We start from the raw sequence: 22100 nt of genomic DNA on the forward strand, positions 1-22100 counted from the left end.
GCTGGGCACAGATGTCATCTTAAGCACCAATCCTGAGCGCTCAAATGAAGCCTAAATGAAGGGGCTGTAATTTTGCTCTCCAGGTGACAGCTCCATCTCTGACTCAGTCCCTCTGTTACATTTTACCATTATCTTCAAAATGAACCTCTTGCTTTGCAGTTTTTATAAAATAAAATAAAAAATTAAATTACAGAGTTGCGATACAGTTTTCACTTGATGTTTTTTGGGGGGTAACTGAAAGGAATCCTTGGCTTTAGCCCCTCTCTGAGATGGGGTTCAAGGAGTGGATTACTCAGGTTAGACTGGACCTGCTGAGCACTTGGAAGCACCAGGGAGTGGGATTATCTTTGGTGAGCCTGTGGTTCCTAACACCTGGGCTGCAAAAGCAGGATGTCCTGAGTGAAGCCCCTGCCCAGGCTGGGGTGTGTCCCCCTGGGTCAGAGGGAGCTGCAGGGGTTGGATTTGGAGCTGCATTTCCTCCTGTCCGACACCACGGGACCTTCTCTGACTCCTGAGCACCCAAACCAGCCCTGAGAGCACAGCCCAGGAGGTCACTGCATGGGAGGGGATTTCCATCTTTCAGCTCAGGCACGAGAAAGGGAACATTGCCCACGTTTTCCAACAAATCCCAGGATTTGGAGGTGAAGCGCAGGAAATCCCGCATCAGGTGCCACATCTGGCAACTCCCATTTCCAGCAGGATGATGAGAAGGGAGGAGGATAAATGACTTCTCCAAAGCCACAGAGCCACCCCCACCCCCCCAGCCAGGATTAGCTGTGGGCACAGCCACTGCTTTCCTCCATCTGCCCTTGCCTTCCCTGGGATCCCAGCGGGATATCCCAGCCCGGATCCTTGCCTGGCTGTCTCACAGAGCAGGGCTGCTCCATCCTTTTGGCCCAAGGCAGACTTTCCCCCTTCCCTGCAGTTCAGAGGGTGCTCTGCACTGCCTTTGCTGTTCCCAGCACACCACCAGGTAAATGCACAGCCTTGACTTTGTCAGATGTCGTCAAGTTCAGATCCCATGAAATTAAAATCACCAAATAAAGGTTATGACTTCCAAGTTTCCAGACTTTTATACGACTCCAACATTTTGCAGCCCACCCCTGATCCCTGTAACACGGCCCCAAGGGCTTGGAAGCATTATGGAATCTCCTCATGTGTGGATTGCTCCTCGTTTCCACGAGGTTATTTGCACAGACATTAACCAGTGCTGCTGCTTGGGACACAAAACTCCATTAAGGGGAGCGATGTGCTGTCTAAAATTAACTATGTATTTGTTTTCTCCTCAGTTTCTGCAGAACAGGAGGAGTGATGCAGATGGTTAACAGCAGTGAGATGATAGTGATAGCTGTAAAATTTGATGACTGTTATCAAAAGCATCGTATGGCTGACGAGAGCAAGTGGCAATTAAAAAAAAGAAAAAAAAAAAAAGGAAAGAAAAAAGATTTCCAAGCTTTACCCTGGATGGGGAGCAGGAATAGCAAAGGGGGGTTAAAGCCAGTTTCATACTGGAGGATTTATTAAAATAAGAAGATCACAATAGTTTCCAAATGAGAAGATCCTTCAAACCTTAAGAAATGCAGGTTATCTGAAGCGATTCAGAGGTGAAGGAAATCCAAGTGCTGTGCAGGAGCCTGAGCCTCTGCCAAAGGGGGATTTAAAGCTGGGGGTGGGAATTGCACTGCTCAGGAAGGCAAGGCTGGGATCAGCTGCACTGAGCTGAACAAATGCCCAGCAACTTGCTCCAGGACCCCTGGGCTGCCACTCCAGCCAGGTCCCTCTTTCTCCAGGGCTGGAAAAACCACATTTTTATGGTGAGGGAGACCTTTAACAACATCAGCTCCACTCTCCCCCATAATAAGATTTTGTTCCACCTCTGTAGGTGAAATAATCTGACCTGTAAGAGAATGATACCCACAATCCTATCACAGACCTCTCTGTTCAGCCTCTGCTTTGGAGAATTACCTTTGCTCTTTACCCAGCTGGAAAAGCTCTTGTATTCCTGCTTCCCCCTCCCTCTTCTGAGCTGCCATGGCTGGAACTCCAGCCCTTCCAAAGCTCCAGTAATTTATTGAAACCAGTTCTCCTCAGGAAGAGCTCTGGCAAGCAGGAGCTGTGCTGATGCACCCAGCAATCCACAGAGCAAATCTCCCAAGAAAATTTCCAAGAAGGAACAACTAGGGAAGGGTTGGAAGTTTTCAATGCTCCCTGAAACATGGGAAGATGAGAAAAATTAGTTATCTTTTCTCTTCAGGTGCATATCTGTCCATTCACTATGGAAAATGAGGGATTGATTAATTGGAAATCAGGACAGATGAACAGACAGGACACTCTGTCTGTTGGCTTGGCCTCTAGAGGACACATCCAAAGCATCTGTAAGAGATGGACACTTAACCCTTAAACATTACAGAGCTTTCAAAATATCCATGTTACATCTACTGGGATGCAAGTTTTTTACAGCAGGAGAAAGTTAATTATCCATTGGGGAACGTGTTTCTCTGTGTTGGTTTTTAATTTATATTTAATCTCTATCCTGCACCAAAATATGTGCATCCATAATTAGCTTAAAATATTTAAGAACACTTCTTGGTGTGGGATCCATTTGCAAGGGACACAACAGTGAGCACCAAAACTGAACTGGTTTGCTGCCAAAGCATCAGGATTTTCAAAACAGCTTAAAAAAATTCTCCAAGTGGCTCTTAAGTGTCCCAAAAGGTTGAGAAGTCAGACAGAAATCTCCAAAGGCTCCTAAGAAACCAAGATGAGCTTATCAACAACCTTAGGGCATATTTATATATGGAAAACTTTGGGGCTGTATAAGAGAAATTCCTGCCATCTTTATCCATGTGGATTTATCAGTAGTTATAAAATCCCCAAGGGTTCAGAGCAGGGGGAGGCACCAGGAAAGCCTGGCAAGAGGTCAAAGAGTAAGACATCAGAACTTTGTAAAGAAATATTACCCAAAAAGACAAGTTTGGAGGAAAAAAAGGCATAGAAAGATGAAATTAGCTGAATTTTCTTTGGGAAATAATTCTGCAGAAAATCAGGCTGTGAGCATTTCAAAGCCCTCGATGTAATTGCCGTGAAGCTCTGGGTACATTTGTTCAAAACTGAATTCCCAAGATTAATTTTCAGTCCCCGTTCCAGCCCCTCCATCCTGCTCCCAGGGTGATATTCTGGGTCAGGGATCTGAGGACAATCCATCCCAGAGCAGGTGCTGTGAGAGCTTCCTGTGAGACAAGAGCAGCCACGGGCTGAAATCCCTTTGGGAGGAAGGAGGGCTTCCAAAATTTCCATGAGGAAATTCAAAAACCAAACCTCCTTCTGCTGATTTTTCACTTCCACAGCTGCTCTGCAAAATGGTTTCACACAGTCTGAAGCAGCAAGCAGGAATTCTCTGCTCTCCTGTGCTTGCCATTAGGTTGTCCCAGTTTTCCTGAAGTCCTTCTCTCCCCATCAGTGCTTCTCCTCTCTTTAAAGCACTGGTTTCTGGGCTTCATCTGACCTACATGGAGGCAAGATATCAATTTTTTTAATCTTGATTTTCTTGTCTTATCTTGATTTTCTTGTCTTATCTTGATTTTCTTGTCTTATCTTGATTTTATCTTGGGTTTTAATATTTTGATAGTCTACTGGCAAGCACCAGGAGCAATGACATCATAGCAGGAGGCGGCATCTATTCCGAGGAGCTCAGAGCCAGCAAAAATACTCCCAAGATCACAGAAATAGTTCCTATTACATTTTAGTATAAAAGGCAAAGCCAGCACAGATCCAGGCAAAGGATGGGATAATGGTGGAGCCTCAGCCCTCTGGTTCAGGTCTGCAGACTGGAGACCTCAATTCTAGGTAGGTCAGGTTTGTCGTGAGCTGAAGCTCAACTAAAAATATCCTGATTTAGGCTCCAGGCACCAACTGTGGCAGAGGGAGCCACATTCTTTGGGAACTGAGTGAGACTGAACTCCCAGAGAAAATCTGGCACCTAAGTCAGACAAGAGTGTTGTGGTGGAGGAGAAAAGGAATCCGTGTGGAACCCTGAAGTCAGGCTGTAAACACAAATTAATGTTGCACTGTCAGAGTTGCCACTCGAGCAAAAAAAGTACTTTCCTATCATGAAAATGAGAATTCTTCATCTTCAAGGAAAAAAAAAAAAGGCCTGGTCTGCTGAGAAACCTGTTCTGAGGTTTTCCAGACTCTCAAAGCCAGGTGGATTGTGCTCTCCACAGCAAAAGGACAAATGTCCTCCAGCACTTTATTATTATTATTTTTGAGGGGACAAGGAGGGAAGGAGAGCAAAGAAAGGGAGATGGGTAAGGAGGAAGAGTGTGGAGCAAGAATGGCAAAGGACCAAGCAGGCACACAGGAGATCCAGTGCCACTGCAATCCAGGATAAAAGCTCCCTGTGCATGACCCTGGACAAGGCACTTCTAATTCAGTGCCCCTGTAAAAGAAGAGGATAAAAGCAGCACATTTAACCAGCAGGAAGTTCCCTGGATCAGAGAGGGCAAACACTGCAGTGCTGATGATCATCCCAGGGTATGAGCCACAGGCAGGCAAACCAAAAGTGCTTTAAAGGGCAGGATTGCCCAGTGCTGAGCTGGGGGAGGTTTGGGAGGGATCCAGCAGCAAATCCCTCTCTCCAGGGTTACAACCACTCAACTCTGCCCAGGCAAGAACATCCCTCCCAGTTACCCTGAACCAAGGAACTGGTTGATGGGGTAGAAAAAACTGAGCAAAAAATAAACACCCTTTTGCAGCCAGCTGGGGTTTGACTGCAGTGTGCACATGGACATTCCATGGAATTACAGAGCTCAGATTCCACTGCCCCATGTGCTGTTGGTCTCTCCTGCCAAGGGCTGAGAACCCTCCTGCCAGCTCTGGGATGGAAGTGCTCCTACCTCTGGAGTTCCAAGGGTAGGATTATAATCCTTGTGCTACTTCCCTACAGTCATCAGGGCTGGGCCAGGGACAGGCTGGGAGATCTACTCCTGACAAGAGAATTCCACCAGAAAAGACCTTTGTTATTATTACCAGCAGCAATGAACGAGGAATAGTTTCTCTACGCCCAGAAATGTGGTGATTGCTGGAAAATCCCTTTTTTCCTGGTGCATGCACAGCCTTCCAAGGCTTTTTTAGCAGCCATGCAATGAGAGGCACACACTTGGCTCACACCAGGCACAGTGAGACCTCAATCCATAGATCCACATACCCCATGTTCCCAGGGAGCACAGTGGCCAATGGACTGTCCTGGGGTTGCTCCTCAGTGTGATCCAGCCATTCCTCCACAGAACCATGGAATAGCCCAAGCTGGAAGGGACCCACAAGGATCATGGGAGCCCAGCTCCTGATCCCTCCTGGGGCTGCCACAGTTTCCCTGATTCAGGCTTCAGCAAAGTAAATCTTCTCCTCGTTAAAGGAGTCGCTTTTGATGATCTGGCACCTCGCCAGACAAATGACTAAGTGAAAAGATGTCTCACTGCTAATTTTTCAGTGACACTGCAGACAGCAACAGCTCTTTGCTGTACTACAGAACATTTGCTCCCCAGGCCTGAGTGCAGGAAAGCACAGGAGATGTAAGACCTGCTCTTGTTTCTCTAAAATGGATTCAATCTGAAAAGTTTGGGTTGGGTCAAGTATCAGTCACATCAATACCCTGCTCCCTTAACTCCAGGTACTAAACATTTCTCTTGGAATGCACAGAAGTACATGCAGCTCACATATGTACTACACACCTACAGTCAGCACACCAGCATGAGAGAGGAAGCCAAAAATCAGATATGTACCAAAAATAAATTACAAGGAACCTTCAGCAAAGTCTTAGAAATGGGCTTTGCAGATTCCTCCCTGGAACAGACTCCAGGAAATGGGATAACCTGACGCAGGAAGGAGGGCTGAGATTCTGCAAAACATCAACATTTCACGTCCTCCCTTGGCTAACTTTGCCCTGTGCAGACAGAAGAGTCTGACTGAATGTAACCTTCAGAACAAACATTATAACTCTATTATCAGAGTCACATCCAAAAGTTCAGGATGTGCTCCCAGTGGCCACAGGCAAGTGGTGCCAGGCCTGTTGCTGAGGGTGAAGGAATGGCTCCAGTTTTCTCCCCAGGGACTGAGGCTGCCCCAGCAGGTCACTGTGAGCAGGATTTCAGGGGCTCACAAACTACATCTTGTCTTCTGGAAGTGGAAATCCAGACTGCTGAAAACTAACTGTGTTTGGTCTGAGGTAACAGGCTGAGAAAGAGATCCCATAAGCAGGAAAACGAGAGTTGAGAGAGTTCTCTTCATAAAGATGCAAACCCAAAAAACAGCTGCTGTCCTGAATTACAATCACACTCACACTGCACAAAGTTTGTGTTAAGACCTATTGTAAAACGATTTCTACACAAAAGAGCAAAAGACAATCATTGTTCCAACTCTGCTCCTTAAAGAAATTCAGAGACAAACCCAGGCTTTGATCCCAGGCTTTGCTACAAGGGGACTGGACATTGCAAAGGAGACACGTTCATTCCCAACAAAACAAACGCAAGTAAAAAGTCAACCCCGGAATTCCAAAGTCCTTCTCTGCTTACCTTTGGAGGAGCAGGTCAAATCTTTGGAAGCAGTTTCTCAGAGCAGCTCAGACATTCCATGTGAACTCTGGTGCTGCAGTAACCAGCTGCACAAGTCCCTGATTTCTCCCCCGGGTTGCTGCACATGCTGAACCCCGGCAGGAATCCCACGCAGGGAGAAAGAGAAAGGCAAAACAACCCCAAAATCCCACAGGGGAAGCACCTCGGCCCTTGAGCAAAGCACACAAAAAGTTCAGCAGGGAAACAGAGAGGAAATCCAGCGACAACTAAAAGTTTGGATAAGAAAGGGGGAGAGCAAACAGCTCCCCTTGCCCGCAGTCCCGGCTGAAGGTGCCTCTGGAGCAGAATCCACCGCCGGCTCCGGGAGCAGATGGTATTCACACATTATTCCCCAACAGCAGCATTCCCCAGCCCAATCAGGAGGCAGCACTCGAAAGCCAAGCGCTTCCCAGACTCTGTTACAGTTTTCAATAGCTATAGCACAAGATGAATGACTCAGAAAATGAATAAGCAGGGGAAGAAAACCTGGCTCTCCGGGCTCGGCAGAGGCGCGGGCAGGCGGGGCAGCAGCCCCGGCACCGAGCGCTGCTTTCAACCCAGTGCACCTGCTTTTTGCCCCTAAATCCCTTCCATTTTCTGTATCTTAAATTTCTTCATCTTGTGTTAGAAGTCATGAAAATTAAATCTTCCCTTCTTCTTTTTTTCTTCAGCCTTGAAAGCAACAAACATTTGTAAGAGTCAAAATAAAGGATGAACTGTGTGTGTGCTTCTCCAGACAACTCAGAGAAACCCCTCCTGCCATCCCTTGCTGAATAAATGCATCAGTTTCTAAGATTAAGGTTTGACTTTACAGATCCTGTTGCAAACGATATAAAAAGAAGAAAGGTTCATTTCAAAGCTGTCTTTCCTAAGCAGATTAATACATCCTCTAGTTTTGCCTGAAGTTTAACAGGAAACTTTAAATTACAATAAAAGAAATGCATGTTAAGAATAAATGAACTAAAAATGACTACCAACTTTCAGGGGAAGTATAATCATTACTCAAAACCTGGCCAAACAGAGCTGGAAAACTACTTCCAAGTGCTTTGTGTAGCTCCCAGACGGGCCCATCCAGAGAGCACTTCCAAACGCAGCTCCTCAGTCAGTGCCTGGTTTTTCTGACAGCTGCAGCCCAGTAGCAAAGGATGGGCTGCTAAACAAAGCCAGTTACTCATGGAAACGTGCACAGCACCGGGATTCTCCCTGGAATACCGTCGTGCACTGCTGGGCTTTCCCAGACACGCTGAAATGCTCCTGGGCTGGGCAGGGCAGGGGCTGCCCGGGGTGCCTGTGCTCCCAGCCCCTGCTCTGCTCTCCCAGCCCGCTGCTCCTGCCGAGCTCTGGGAAAGCTGCAGCCAGGCTGCGGGCAGGAAAGAGGGATCACTTAAATCTCTGAAACTATCTGGGGTGAGAAACATTCTCCCAGGTCCCCCTGGACGTTTTCAGATCTTTGTCTGTGGCTGTAAATTGATCCTTTGCATTCCTGTCTGACACATGGACTGTGAAAAGCTCTTCAGGGATATTCCCCCTGCCATGAGTAATGCTCTGACAGCGGTTCTGCAAATAGAGCCAGTTGTAGAGACAATAAAATATCCTGCACTCTGCTCTAACTTTCACTCTTGTTATTTTAAGGCTTTTTTTTTTTCTTCATTCTGGACCAAATAAAAGAACTCTGCATCTTACTTTCCTACTTTTGAAACACCAACTATCAGGATTTCTGCCGAGGGTTAAGGGCAGGACCCACCTCCAGGGGCATCGTTTTGCTCCATCAGCCAGGCCATGCCCACCAACGTTAAGCAAACAAACCCACACATAAAGCTCCAGCACAAAGAACAAGGGCTCGAGTTATTCCATCTGCCACAGCTGCCCACCAACCTCCAGCTACAGCCAGAGAAGCATTTAAAGGTGTCAAACAAAACTAGAGGCACCTCTAGATCCAGGAGGAAAACAAACATTTCTTGCAGCTTCATTTTGGCAGGTATTTTCTGATCCTGCATTGAGCTCCAGAGCAGCCAAAATCATTGAGTCACTGAGCGAGGCATCTGCTGGGCCTCTGAGCCTGGGCCAGCAGCAGGAATGCTTGGCAGTTCAAGCTTCTCCATGTGCTGGCTCCTTGGAGATGCTCAGGGAGGAAGCACATCTCCATGGGAATGTTATCCCGTGGGATAACCCCGTGTGTGCACTGAGGGATCTCCTGGGCAGACAGGGAGGAGCAGTGGAGGGGCTGGGGGGGAGCAGCCCCTCATCCCCTCTGTCCCTCACGTGGGGGGGGTTGTTGGACATGGGTGTGAAGCATCAAAGGCCATCAATCTTTGTGGGCACCACCAAGGGGGAGGTGCTGGCCAACAGCTCAGTTACATCCATGGGATCCTGATACCCCTGGATTAAAGGGCTCAGAAAACCCACCTGACTCTGACTGTGCCAAAATGTGGGGCTCAGATCTCATTAACAACTGACAATTCCTTCTGTGGCTTCTCCAGTTTCTGCTGTCTGCCACCAGAGTCTCATGAATTTAAAAGCTTCTGACCTATAAATACCTTGATACGTCAGATGGATGCTTTGAATTCCTCCTCATCCCTGCTCCCCTGAGATCCCTTGGCTGTGCACTCTTCCACTCCATTTAGTTACACTGGATTCACTTCCAGCCATGGCTGATGTTGGACACAGTTCTGGGAGGGACTGGTTGTGGTGGTGTCTTGTAGAGGTGGATCTGGGAGGTTTCCTCACAATGCTCTGCTTTGAAGTTCCTCTCTTTTAGAAGGAATATAAAAGAGGCCTTGGACTTGCTTGACTATGAAAGGACCCTTTTCTTTATTCCAAAGCATGAAGACACTGCTGTGACTGTTCCCAGCACCTCCAAGTCTGGATGGTTCCATTCCAGCCCCTGAATGTTCCTTCAGGATTCCATGTGGATGGATCTACCCTGTTGTGTGCTCATAACCCAGTGGGGTGCTCGTTTATTGATTGGCTCTACCCTCTCCTGAAGAGTTCAGCAGGGAGAGAAGGGAGGTGAATGCATGGAACAGTTATCCACAATTAATTCCCAACCTGGAAATTGCAGGATGCATCTACAAACCACTGTACAGCAACCTGCTGAGTCCTTGCTCTCCTGTTCCCCTGGAGCTTTCCCACACAACCCTGCTAACAAACCACATCTAATCTACAAAAACTATTCTGTTTTCCCACTCCTTGCTTCTGTTTTGCTCTCTCCCAAGAGTGATTTTCCTGCACACTGTGGTGTCACTGGGGCCAGGATGTCACAGCTGCCCTGGAATGGCGCTGCAAGAATCCAAATTACCAGCAGCACACCAAGTTCAGGGCTGGCTGTCAGCCAAGTAATTCACCTGGTTCACTGTGCATGTCAGAGACTGAAGAAAATCTGCTGTAATTATTGTCTTATTAAAGCACAATGGCTTGATTTCACTTCTTTGTGGCACAAAATGTGCATCTGTGATTCACACCTATTGTGTAGGGAACATGATTCCACCGACAGCAGCAGTTGGGATCTGGTCTACAGGGCTGTTCAAAAGGTTGTCTAATAAAAATCTTGTGCTCTTAAAGGATTAACAACTAAATCACAAAGAAATATTGTCAGGACACAGAAAAGAAAGAAGCTCAGAGGTGGTTCCAGTGTTGACTAGAGCTGTATAAACTGAGATCTGAGCAATTAGAAGACACAATGAATGAATAATTCAGAGATATTTGGTACTCCAGAGTTTGTACACAAATAAAATATCTTATAAATCTTCACCAGCTTGCAGAAAGCTGCTGAGTTGTCTTTTATTCTTGTAGCTGCAAGTGGCTATAGTAGAAAAGAGAAATCTGTAGCTCTGATATGTCATCCCTCTGAAATGGGTAATTTAGGGTTATGGTTTTGGAATCAGCACATTCTTCAGCACTTTTCTTCCAAGAATTTTTCTTTTTTTTTCTTTTTTTTTTTGTGCAAAGAATGAAGTAAAGGCATGCCAGCACATTAAAAACAACATTTCAGAAAGTCAGAGCTGTGAGACATCACCAAATGACAATAATCTTTCTTTATATTCCTGCATTTCGGAGAATGGAAAGAAAATATTGGGGGTGGGGAGGAGAAAGTGGGTGTTCTAATGATTTTTTTCAAAATCCACATGAGAACCTGTAGCTTTATGTGAGTCTTTAACCCAGCCACACGTGAAGAAAAGTCACAGAACTTCCAGCTCCTGTCCCAAACACCAAAATGGAGAGCAGCCATGTGTTCAAAGCAGCCAAAACACTGCAGCTCAATGAAGAACCACAGAGAAAAACCCAATAACCTTTGCACCCACAGGCTGGGCTTTGACTCCAAAGTCTGTTCCATCAAGACAACTATCACAGATCTCAGCCCCAGATAAATGAGTGGTCACTCCCTGCTCCAGTTCCAAGCAATAACAAATCCAAGAGGCCTCTCCATGAACAGTTGGCAGCCTCATTTGATTAGGAGAAATCAAGAAATGTGCTGAGAAATGAGACACAGCTTCCCAGCCTTGAATATTCCACCAACGTCCTGCCAGCTGATCTGTGCAGCTCAGGAAGCAAAGGGAAGGGCTGGAGGAGGCAAAAAAGAGCAACTCTCAAGTATATTATTGCCACAAATTGTCCAGAGCAGCTTCTCCTGTCACTAATGAACTCCTGACTGTGCTGGCAAGGAGAAGGAACAGGCTGAGTGTTGAGGCAGGTGGGTTAACACACGTGGACCCCCAGGCAGATCAAAAATTAAAGAACAGATTTCCTTCTGCTGCCAGAGAAAGGGGTTGGATTTGATATTCCTGAAGGCCAAAAGGCACTTGTACAGCAAGCCCAGGAGTTGTGGTCACCTCCCAAGGCATCAATATTTGTCTCATGAGCAGCCCAGGGAGGGGAACACAAACTGCCAGTGTCCCACAGTCAGAGGGACCCAGGGGCTGCTTCCAGGAGGGAACATCCTCAAAGGGGCAAATCTTTCTTAACAGCACTTTGCTGGCACATTTCTGAGGACATCCTACGTCCTGGATCCGTGCACAGTGATGGAATAGCAGAGGAGCAGCTGAACCCTCAGTCCTGCAGTGCTGCAGCTCCAGCAGCAGCACAGTTAAACCATTGACCTCCTGATCAATAAATGGTTCAGCCCATTTGTTTTACAATGAGGTCGTTTAAATCAAAGTAATTAAAAAACACTAAAAGGAAGATGGGGATTCACACAGTTAGGAAGGGGAAGCAGAGAAGGTTCTTCTCAGATCCTTGGTACCAGCAGTGCTTATTTATTTATCTCTCATTTCCCAGCTTAGGAGCCTTCCCAGTGTCTCCCACTTATTAGAGTATTTTGTACACAGTGTGACAGAATATATTCACATGTCTGCAAGGAGGAGAACGAGAAACCTGTGTATCTTAAAACATGCATTCCAAATTTAGTGAGCCATTTTAACCTATTAGAGGGAATAAAGTTGAACTTGCATTTCCCACAGAACCAAGACACTCTCTGTGACTCCTGAAGTCCAGATCCTAACGCTGGAACGGGCAAGAACAGTGGCTTTTATGTTTGTTAACATCAGCTCAAACTGTGAGTGCACTTCTCTGATAATCCTAAAACTTCCTGCTGTAGGGAAAATAAGATTTAATTCTGTATCTTAGTGGTCTAAGAGGAGGTATAAGACATGAGAAGTAGATACCGTTCTTCTAAAAAAGAATTAATCTAACTACATATGAAAGAGGATAGAAAAATGAAATGAAAAGCATAATATTTTTGTGGAAATATCATCCTTTGAAACCCCAGAAATCTGTCCTTGATTATGTTAAATTCCATTTCCAATGGCACAGAGCCCCAAGTGAGGCAGTGCTGCCCACTTCTATCTGCCCAGTCAACTGTTCCCATAGTTTAAATGTTACTTCATTCCCTTAACCACATTCTTTCCACACAGTTTTAGGTCCCTGTGACATTAACACTGCAGTTGTGTCCCACTTGAAGCTCTAGTTGCCAGCAGAGGATCTGCTGGGGAAATACAGAACTAGTTCCTGAGCAATATCCATGTAGCAAGTGCAATACTTGGTGGATTGCAAACTGTATTCAGAATATACCCAATGCATATTAAAGAGCTGAGAATCAATTTGTTCAAAAACCCACCATCTTAAGTTGCTTTCATAAACAGGAACAATTTGTTGTCCTCAGTGCAGCCAATTCTCTCCACTAACAGAGAAATAAGATATGCAATTGCAAACAACTTTTCCCCCCAATTTATGCTTTTTTGTCTGCCTTCCAACAGACCAGAGAGCAGAACATCAGCATGTGGAACGCTATAAATCCATGGAATAGCTGCAGTTTTAACCATGGACTTTAATTCCAGGGTGAATTTATGTGGTCCTTAGCTAAATATATCCTCCTAAGTAAATTACTCATGCAGTGCCTGGAGGAAAGCTCTCTGCAGATAAAGTCTGTTCCCAAACGCTCCGTTTGGCAGCACAGACGGCACCAAGTTCCAGCCTTTTCCCAGGGGCAAAAAGCCCCCCAGAGTGACCCTGGGGAGTGCAGAGTCCCCCTTCCCCTGCCCAGGCTGCCTGGGAGACAGGTCAGCTCTGCCTCATTCCTGCTGCTTCCCAGGGCACATCTCAGCCCACTACATTTTGTCTCCAGCCCCTGGAAAGAGAGGGATTTCTCAGATCATGTGAAGCACATCACCACATTCATTTCCACTTAGCCATGCAGAAGACAGTACAAACACGAGCCTATCCCTGTGCTTTAGTAGGATGGGAAACTCAGACACTCTTTCATTATCCTTTTTTTTTCCCCTCTCTTTTCTATGTTTTCTACTTCTTACCATTGGAGTTGTCCTGGTCCAAAGGATTATCTGGTTCCATTACTTCAAATAAAAGCATCCAACATGCAGTTCTCCATGCAGCAGAGGCATAAAAACACAGCAGTTGCCTAAGCTGATTCACCTGATTTATGAATTAGTGCAGCATCCATAAGAGGCTGTGTTTCTTCTTTTGTATTACATCTGGCTCCTTTTCCAACTCGATGGCTGGGTATTACAGCATGCAGGCCTTTTTCCAGCATCCTCTTAATGCATTATATTTAAAGTAGCAGCAACCTTTTTCTCCCATCCCCCAGACTAAGTTCCAGCAGTAACTAGGCTGAGCTGGCAGCGAGCGCAGCTCGTTCCGAGCAGGACCTGCGAGCGTTCTCCGAGCCGTGGTGCTGCATAAAGAGAATGATTGATACAATCAAAAGTAAGTGGGCTTTGACACAGCACGGCTTGCACTGCAGAAAATCCCACCAAAACCAGGCAGAGGTCCTGAGGGTTTGGGGAATGCCTGGTGGAAGCCACCAGCCTGCACCCCCTCACGCACAAACACAAATTATGTCCTGTTCCCTCCTCCTCCTCCCCCCGCTCCGATCTTTTATAACCCTGGATCTCCTCCAGCAATAGTCTGCTGCTTTACTCGGTTTATAATAAACTCTGCCATTCCCTCGTGTCCCCCGGGCTGCCTCGGAAAGGAGGGAGGCTGTTTGGGGATGAATAGCCCAGCCCGTGCCTGACGGGGAGGCTGCACCGGGCACTGGGAAGTTGCTGCAGCAGCAGCAGCCCTTGGCTGGGACCTTGTCCTGCATTTCCCTCCTCTGCCAAGCCAGGACTGCTGCTAAGCTGGCATTTAACAGCTCCTGCAAACGAGCTGGAGGACGAGCCCCGGCTTGGCTGGACTCCCCCGGTAAATGACACCAGAGTGTCTCAGCAGAGCCCGGCTCAGCTGACAGACACAGCAGGGTGGTACGACTCAGGTCACCTTCATTCTGCCCCTTGGGTCTGCCACCGCCTCCCTGAGACCTCACACAACCCATAACTCTTCTTTGTGCCTCAGTCTTCCCTAATATTGACATTGAAATATATCTTATCGTGCAGGAAAAGAGCTGAAACCTCCTAGCTTTACATGCTTTGAACTTCTTGGATAAATGATATGGCACAAGGGCTGAGGAAGAAGACTCCATCACCTGGCTGAGGAATAAAAACCTCATTTTCTCTGAAGACATGTCCACAAAATAGCATTTCATTTCTCATGAATGCACGTCCCCGAAATAACAGAAAAATCCATCAATGTGCAACTCTAAACCAAGCCGTGCCTCCGAAAGGTAAATTCATATTGCTGTAACAGCAACCCGAAATAATCCTTCAAATCCAGCTTTCAGGATCCATTTTACTTTGAACCTATGATTCAAATGCTCCAGTTAAGGCACTAAAACATGCCTTGTTTCAGAAGAACACTTTCCACAGAATGGAAGGCAGGAATTGCTCTAAACAGCTACAGCACGTTTAGTGCATTTGGGGTCTGTCAGGGCTGCTGCCAGAGGACTCTGAGGCAGGCAGGGCTTTCTATTTTGGGCCCCCCTGGGCAATGCTCCTGCCTCAGCAGCTCCCTGTTCCCAGAGTCCTGTGAGCAGGGTTTGGAGCTGCCTGTTGCCGCCGGGTGCTCCGGGCTGTGGGCGGACAAATGAATGGCTGGAAAACACGGAGCTCTGCGTGGAGGAATTCACAGCAGCTCGAGAGGACTCTGGTAATTGTGCCTTGCAAACACATTGCAGCACTGTTCCCGAGGATTAGGCCATATTAATAGCAGAAAGACTCATTCCCATCTATTTGTTTTAAGCAGAGCCCCCATTAAACACGGCTCTGAGATCTGTGCCCCGGTGGAAATTACAGAGCTGCAAACCCTCCGCTCCCCCCTCACCCCCACGCTCCCGATGTTCTTTACAACTTCAATACTTCACCCACTCGCTGCCAAAACAAAAAACCTCCCTCTTTCCACGTTCCCCACAAAACCACCCACTCTGTGACTCCAGGCACATGGCACTGCCTGTTAGAGCTCCACCTGCTCTGGGTCATGTCCCGGGTTTCGGAGCCCGTGTTCGATGGGAAGGTGTGTTCACTCCTCACCCTGCAGTGTGGCAGCGATGGGGCAGGAGGGATGTAGAGAAGTTTGGGGGCTGAGGAGTCCTGAGCAGGTATCATCTGCCTGTTCTATGTCCCAGCATGTGGGGATGCAAAGGCAGGCTGAGTGACTCACTGCCAGCCTCCCTCCATCCCGAGGGACTAAAAATGCCCGGGGAATCGTGGCTGTCGAGGGAACGGAATCCACAGTTAGGGAGGAACATCTGAGTCAGGACAAACGATATACAGAGAAACAATTTGTATTCTTCCCTGAAACAGATGCTGCACATACATAATACAGATATTTTAGAGCCAGGGAAGAATAAACACCTGTGACATCTTTCCTTGTGGAGAGTCAGAAATAGTGCAGGAATGCTGCAGAATAGCTAAGATCGAGAGATCAAGATAGGAAAGGGAAAGGCAATACTTATTTAGACTAATGATTTTGTGTGACAACCAATTTGATTTTAATGACATCCAAATGATTTGCTGATCTGTAGTTACAGCCCTAGTAAAAATTAATCCTCGGTGTGTAAGTCAGTGATGTCAATATTTTGGCTAAGGCAGCGTTCACAGTTCCCAACAATCGTGCAGTTGTTGTACCTTCTTTGTTTGAGCTCAGCTCAGGCAGGGAGGCAAAGGAGCTCATGCCATGATTTTGAAAAGCAAGGGACAGTTGGAAGACCAGGGCTTTGATCACTCGGGATTTTAATTGCTCAGGCCCTGAAAGGAAAACTGCAGAAGTGAAGAGGGAAATGATTTTCAGTCAAATGGCTGAATGGGCAGAGGCTGCGCTAGACCAAACCCTAGGAAAGGAGCCAAGAGCACTGAACTAATGAGTGTGGAAAGAGAAGTGGAGCTAGAATGTTCTCTGGAATACCCATGAGGTTAAGGAGAACACAAAATGTGGAGTTTTGGGAAGCTGACTCTTCAAGGAAGGAATTTAGAAATTGTTGGAAGGAAGTGGAAATTAAATGTCTTCTGTTTCTGTCTAATCAGAGCATCTCTGCATTCCCCTCAATGGCTGGTTTGGAGACGAAAAAAGAAGGAATATCTAATTGCCTAATGGCTGTAGGATGTTTGCTTCAGCAGCTGCTATAACCAGGCTCCAGTTGTGCTCAGTGTGTCAGACCTGACTTTGGAGGAGTTTGGAGCTACCACTTCCTAACTCCTGTGTCTCCTGACAGATGGAGTCATCACTCACACTGGCATTTATTTTACACTGTGACATGCAATTGTAAACAAGAGGACCCTTGCTTTCAGTTTGCTGTAAAACTTTGGGCACATCCCCTCATCTCTCTGCTACCAGCCACACAGACTAGCATTGAGCCTTTATCATAACTGATTATTTCCAGGTTGAGCAATAAGTCTGGGTCTGAAGCAGTATAAATGTGGTGATAAAACTGCTCTTGGATTTATTTCAGGGCAAAGGATTTCCTTTGTTGGCCTGTTTGGACCACGTTTTCCTCCTCCATGGACAGTGGCAATGATTACAGTCAGCAGAGTCCAGGGAAAGTCTGTCTTCTGTTCTACCAGGTGCCTAAAGATCTATAGGAAAAAGTAAGTGGAAATATTTTATGTGTAAACAAGCACAGCCAAGGGACATCGTGAGAACAATATCCCAGTCTTCCAAATAACATTCTGTTCATCCAGAAGAAAGTGTTGGCACAATTTTTGTGTTGTTCCTGGTAACACATCATTTTACTGTGACAAAGCCTGTCTCAGTCTGAGAATGATGTCAGTGACATCACGAGCATTAATGAGGCCTTGCTCACACCAAGCAAACGTCACCCTTGGCATGTTGTACCCAGAGACCCAGGAGCCCAGGGCACCTCCTGGCAATCATGAATGTGAGTTCTAAAAGTGAGTTATAAAAATGAGTTATAAAAACTTGAAGAGCTTCAGCTATTTAAAAAGTTCTAATAGCCCTAAAATGAGTCTTTTCCAGTACAAGCAGATTAAAAAAACCCCCAAACATTCAGCAATTACATCTTAGTTGCTAACATCTTTGCAAAATGATCCTTGGGCACCTGTGCCCACTGTGCCACCTCAGCAGTGCCCCACTGTGCAAGACCAAGCTGGAGATGGACAGATCCCTGTCTCAGCAGTCCGACTCCGTGATTTTAAAGGTCTTTTCCAACCTAATGGTTTCAAACCAGGAGACATTCCAAGGCTGTGGGCTGGATATCTGCAGGGATGAGTGGGAAGGGGGTTGGTTGCTCTCCCCCAGGAGTGGAGCGGGCTCCGTTGTTGGGAGCAGGGAAAAGGCTCAGCATGAGGCCCCAGCTGCCACCTCCCAGCCCTCCTCTGGAACACAGACTCACATGTAGGAGGGAGCAATGAATGCCTGTGAGTTGAAAAGCCAGTGAGGCACAGACCTGCTTAACAAAACCGTTTGCCAAGGTTACTGGGGGTGTTGTCAAAGCCTCCTCTTTTGTGAGGGCTGAATAACAATTCATACCCAGTAACCAGCTCTGCTGTTCCTTTGCCTTTACCTGGCAAGTTTTCAAAGTCACTGCTCATGGCTGGGGCTGTTCCCATTGAGAGGCAGCTTATCTTGCCCTGGACAGCAAGTGCAGGGATCATCCGACTCCAGAAGCTCCTGCCAAAGCCCTTTTGTGCTGCTCTGCTGCTTGAACTGAACCACAGCTCTTAGAAATGTGCCTGAATGTGACACGAGCACAAAGTGGAAATGAGGCAGCCTTGGTTACCTCATCCTGGAGGGGAGAATCCCCCTGAGAGAAAATTAACCTTTCCTCTGGTAACCTCAAATACAACTGGGATCTTCAGGAAGCCCCAGTTGCAGAGCAGCCCCAGGTTCTGTCCATGCAGAACACTCCTGCCAGCAGCACAAGTCTGGGTAAGAGAAGGCATAACCCATTTTAAGCTTCTTCCTCAAGAATCACTCCAAGGGTGATCTGCCTCCTGAGGTGCCCAGTGCCACATGGAAACCCCTGCTCTCAGCTGTGTCCCCTCTGGAAGGTGCAGTAACAGGGCAGACATCCTCTGAGGAGCCTGTCTCTGGGGAGATGGAGTTGTACCCTATTAAATCAGCAGGCTTTTAGGTAGTTTTCAGCAGAAGCTGCTCTATTCACACATCTGAGTGGCAGCTTTTCGTCCAGAACTCAGCAAAGCTCCACCAAGGAGAGAAAGGATAAGCAAAAGAAAAAGGTGTCATGGTTAAATGGAGTGTGAAAGCTGGAAGAGCTGTGCTGGAGAAAGAGCCAATGGGAGAGACATTCCCTGGATATCAGTGCAGGAAGTGGCTCCTGTCACATCCTTCCCTCAGTGCTCCTGGTGCTGGGAGCCTTGGGGAGTTTGGGGCATAAGGAAGTTCTCAGGTGTAGGAGCAGCTCAGTGCCCCAAACATGTCACTGACTGAACCCCCTTGGGCTGAGAAACCACTTCTGCCCTTTCTGAACAGACTGAGCCTTTTATCTCTGTTCAAATCTCTGCCACAAACTACTAAATCTTGTAATCATTAACAAAGTTCTAAAGAATAAAACAACAAAATGCTTCGGAGTTACAGGTTCTATAGTAATTACAATCAGAAAATACAACTATTGCTATGAAAAGAGCAGACATTAAAACTTCTACCATGAAAAATGCCAACAGTCAATATTTTAAAGACCCAAAACATTAATACCAGCGGGACATTCTTTCAGGGTCACTAGAATATAACATTACCTCTTGGTACTGTGTACTTTAGACTGAGAAAAGTGTCTTTGGGCTTCTTTAGTAAAATCCTACTGGCAGTTTAAGGGAGGAAAATAAAACCAAACTGACTCCTGGGCAGAGCAAACAAAAGGTCTGCAGCACCCACAGCTCTGTGCCCGATTTACTGAGCTGTCTGCTCGGATTCCACCCCAGCTGACTCTACAGATTCCTCCCCATGTTCCTGCAGTTGTCTCCTAGAAACAGGAACAAGAAGTGTTTGCTGTTTTCTCAGCTCTTTTGAAAAGCTCTGCACCAGGTTTTCCTCACGTTCCAGACACGCAGGAGTCCAATTTCCTCAACGGATGGACAGCCCCAAAGAAGGGATTCCTCTCTGAAACCAGGTTATGGAAAGGAAATCCAGCAGCAACAGGTGCAATGCCAATGTATCATTCATTAAAAAAGTACCAATGGAAATTATCAATGCATCATTAATAAAAAAGTACCAATGGAAAATGCAGTTCCTGGGGAAATCACAGACAGGCTCTTGAAACACGGACACAAGTTGCACCTGATGGTTCTGTGAAGGTTCAGGCTAAAATAATAACTATCCAAATAAACTAATATATCCTGCTGGAAAAATAGCCCTGGTGAAGCATTTATAAATCTTTCTATACACTGAAAATTCCCTTGCCTTCCCTCTTGCAGGTAAGGGTGACTCTTATTTCTGCACATTGAGGACTGGACATGAGGGACCAAGACTGTTCTTTGTTTCTCCAGCCTGGATCGAGGCACCTGGGACTGCCAGGAAATTCTGCTGCACTTGGCAAAATTCTACAAAAAGCAAAAAGGTTACAAAAAGCAAACACCAGGTTCAGATGGATCTGAGATTATTTCAAGTGACATGACCAATGCAATGACCTTGTATTTTGTACAGAAATGGATCTGTCCAGGGTAAAACCAGTGTCACACTCAGTGTAAATGAGAGAGAAACCTGACATCCAGACCCTCTGAAATCCTGATTTGCACAGAGCACTGCAGTATTCCCACACATCCATAGTTACAGTACTCAAATACAGCATCAAAATGTTGTTTTCTTTCCATTTTCTCTCCAGAAATACGTGAAACTTAGAAAGAAGACAAAATTCCAGACAATGTTTAGGCACATGAACAAAGCTGTTGTGTTGGGACATGAACCCTCCAAGGCTCTCAGTCTGCCTGCTCTGGGCCTCCTCCTCCTTCTTTTCCTTCCTCCATTTATTGTTTCCTGTCTTTTCCTCCCTCTCTCCTTTTTTTGTTTAGAGATTCAGCCAATTGTTGTCCCTCCAGATCAAGCAGCCTCTTCATTTCAATGGCTTTTTCAGGCTAAATTGCTCCATATGGTCTCTTGAGTTACATGAAATTCCCACAGCAAAATGCAAAGATTTGGAACTCACTTTTGTTTGCTGCTGTCACATGGAAAGTGAAGCTCAAGATAAATGATGGCATACTCTTTCCTCCTGTTTCTAATCTGTTTCTGATAAAAAAAAGGCTCATAATAACTCTTTTTTGGGGGATATTACTGTCATTCTTTTTGTTGTCCAGTAACTTCTGATTTCACATTCACTTTTTCAGTTCTCTCCTTCCAGACACCCTTTCCTGGTGGAACAGGCTGGTTTTATAACCAATCTCCTGCAGAGCTGATCTGCTCTAGAGACTCCAGTAAGGTGTGTACAACTTGTTCACCTTTTCCCAAACCTATTAATTTTCTGTATCAGGTCTGACTTGCTGCAGTAACTGCTTCAGATTTGGTTGCTGCTCCTATGACTGTTCAGACATGTGTGTCCTCCTTTCCCTGTGCAGTATTATCCCTCTCAAATCTCCAGTCTTCCAAGAGTAACTGAAATTATTACAAGAGTTGGAAGAATTAAAAGCACTTTTTTTTCCTCCTCCTTTTTGGCAGCCTCCTTTTATCTGATTTAGCAGCGTCCTCGTTTGCCTTCTTATTCTGACAAGGAGATACAACAAATTTCTATAATCAGTTCCCATCACTTGATAGAATAATTCCAGTGTCAGATGAAAGTGGCTGTGCCTGATGCTTGGAAATGCCCTTCAGCCTCCCCAGGGTGGGAGATCCCCTCTGTGGGTCTCTGCCATCGTCACAAAATCCTCCCTGTGTCCAATTCTCCAGCCACAAGGGGCATGTCAGTGAAACAAGTGTGTCCCAGGGTTATGTGAAGTGCCCCTCAGACACTGGAGCAGGGGGTTCAAAGCTCTTTAAGCTCCCATATCAAGCACCAATTTAATTTCCCTTTCTTCATCAATTCTTCATTCTCTCATGATGTCTTGGCAACATTCTGTTCCCTTCTACATTCATCATTAGCTTCTTTTTTTCTCTTACTTGCTTTTATATTCCTTTCCCTCCCCATCTGCTAATTTAAAAGGAAATTGCCTGGTATTCAGCATTATCAGCCAATCTGTTTACTCTGCTCTCCTTCCAACGAGGACCATTTCTCACACTCTGAGCTCTGCCTCCCCCCTGCACACCATCATTATCCTCAAAGCCTGTATTCTCCTCCCAGTGCCACCTGGAGAGCCAACTGCCCTTCCAGAGGGACACGGCTTCCAAAACTTTGGTCTCTCTTTTGCAAAGGAAGACAAGGGAACAGAGCTCCCTGGGGGAGCAGTGAGTTGCCCAGATGTTGCCTTCTGTCCCTCCCAGGCAGTCCCAGCACAGCAGGACGTTGGCACACGTGGAAAGGAAAGGTCCTGGCACCATTCTGCCCGTTGGAAGAGCAGCATCCACCCCTCAGATGCCATCCCAGCCAGGGAGAGCAGCTCTGTGCAGAACAAGCTTTTCCTTGAGAAGCAGCTTCTCGTGGTCCCGAATCCTCCACTCCCACCTCCTCAGCCCGGCTGTTCCCAGCAGTCCCTCCCTGGAGCACCTCCA

General features: G+C 46.5%; 1 protein-coding gene and 2 long non-coding RNA genes across 11 annotated transcripts in view; 1 reads left to right on the plus strand and 2 right to left on the minus strand.

Moving 5' to 3' along the window:
• DAB2IP (DAB2 interacting protein) overlaps window positions 1-22100 on the minus strand; it is a 199668-nt gene that overhangs the window by 159144 nt on the left and 18424 nt on the right. The window contains exon 1 of one of the 9 annotated variants that reach the window (XM_064676620.1): window positions 13533-13650. The exons of 6 other annotated variants lie outside the window; for them this stretch is intronic. In XM_064676620.1, the coding sequence (XP_064532690.1) occupies window positions 13533-13650 (118 nt within the window). 2 more of the 9 variants (XM_064676622.1, XM_064676624.1) reach the window with 2 other exon arrangements.
• On the minus strand, window positions 1953-13396 carry LOC135424935 (uncharacterized). The gene is made up of 2 exons (XR_010435432.1): window positions 9146-13396; window positions 1953-2208 (listed from the first exon to the last, which is right to left on the minus strand). It is a non-coding gene; the product is annotated as an uncharacterized LOC135424935 (long non-coding RNA).
• On the plus strand, window positions 13726-14617 carry LOC135424934 (uncharacterized). The gene is made up of 2 exons (XR_010435431.1): window positions 13726-13823; window positions 14495-14617. It is a non-coding gene; the product is annotated as an uncharacterized LOC135424934 (long non-coding RNA).

The sequence above is a fragment of the Pseudopipra pipra genome, chromosome 20 (genome assembly GCF_036250125.1).
Source record: "Pseudopipra pipra isolate bDixPip1 chromosome 20, bDixPip1.hap1, whole genome shotgun sequence".
Lineage (NCBI taxonomy): Eukaryota > Metazoa > Chordata > Aves > Passeriformes > Pipridae > Pseudopipra > Pseudopipra pipra.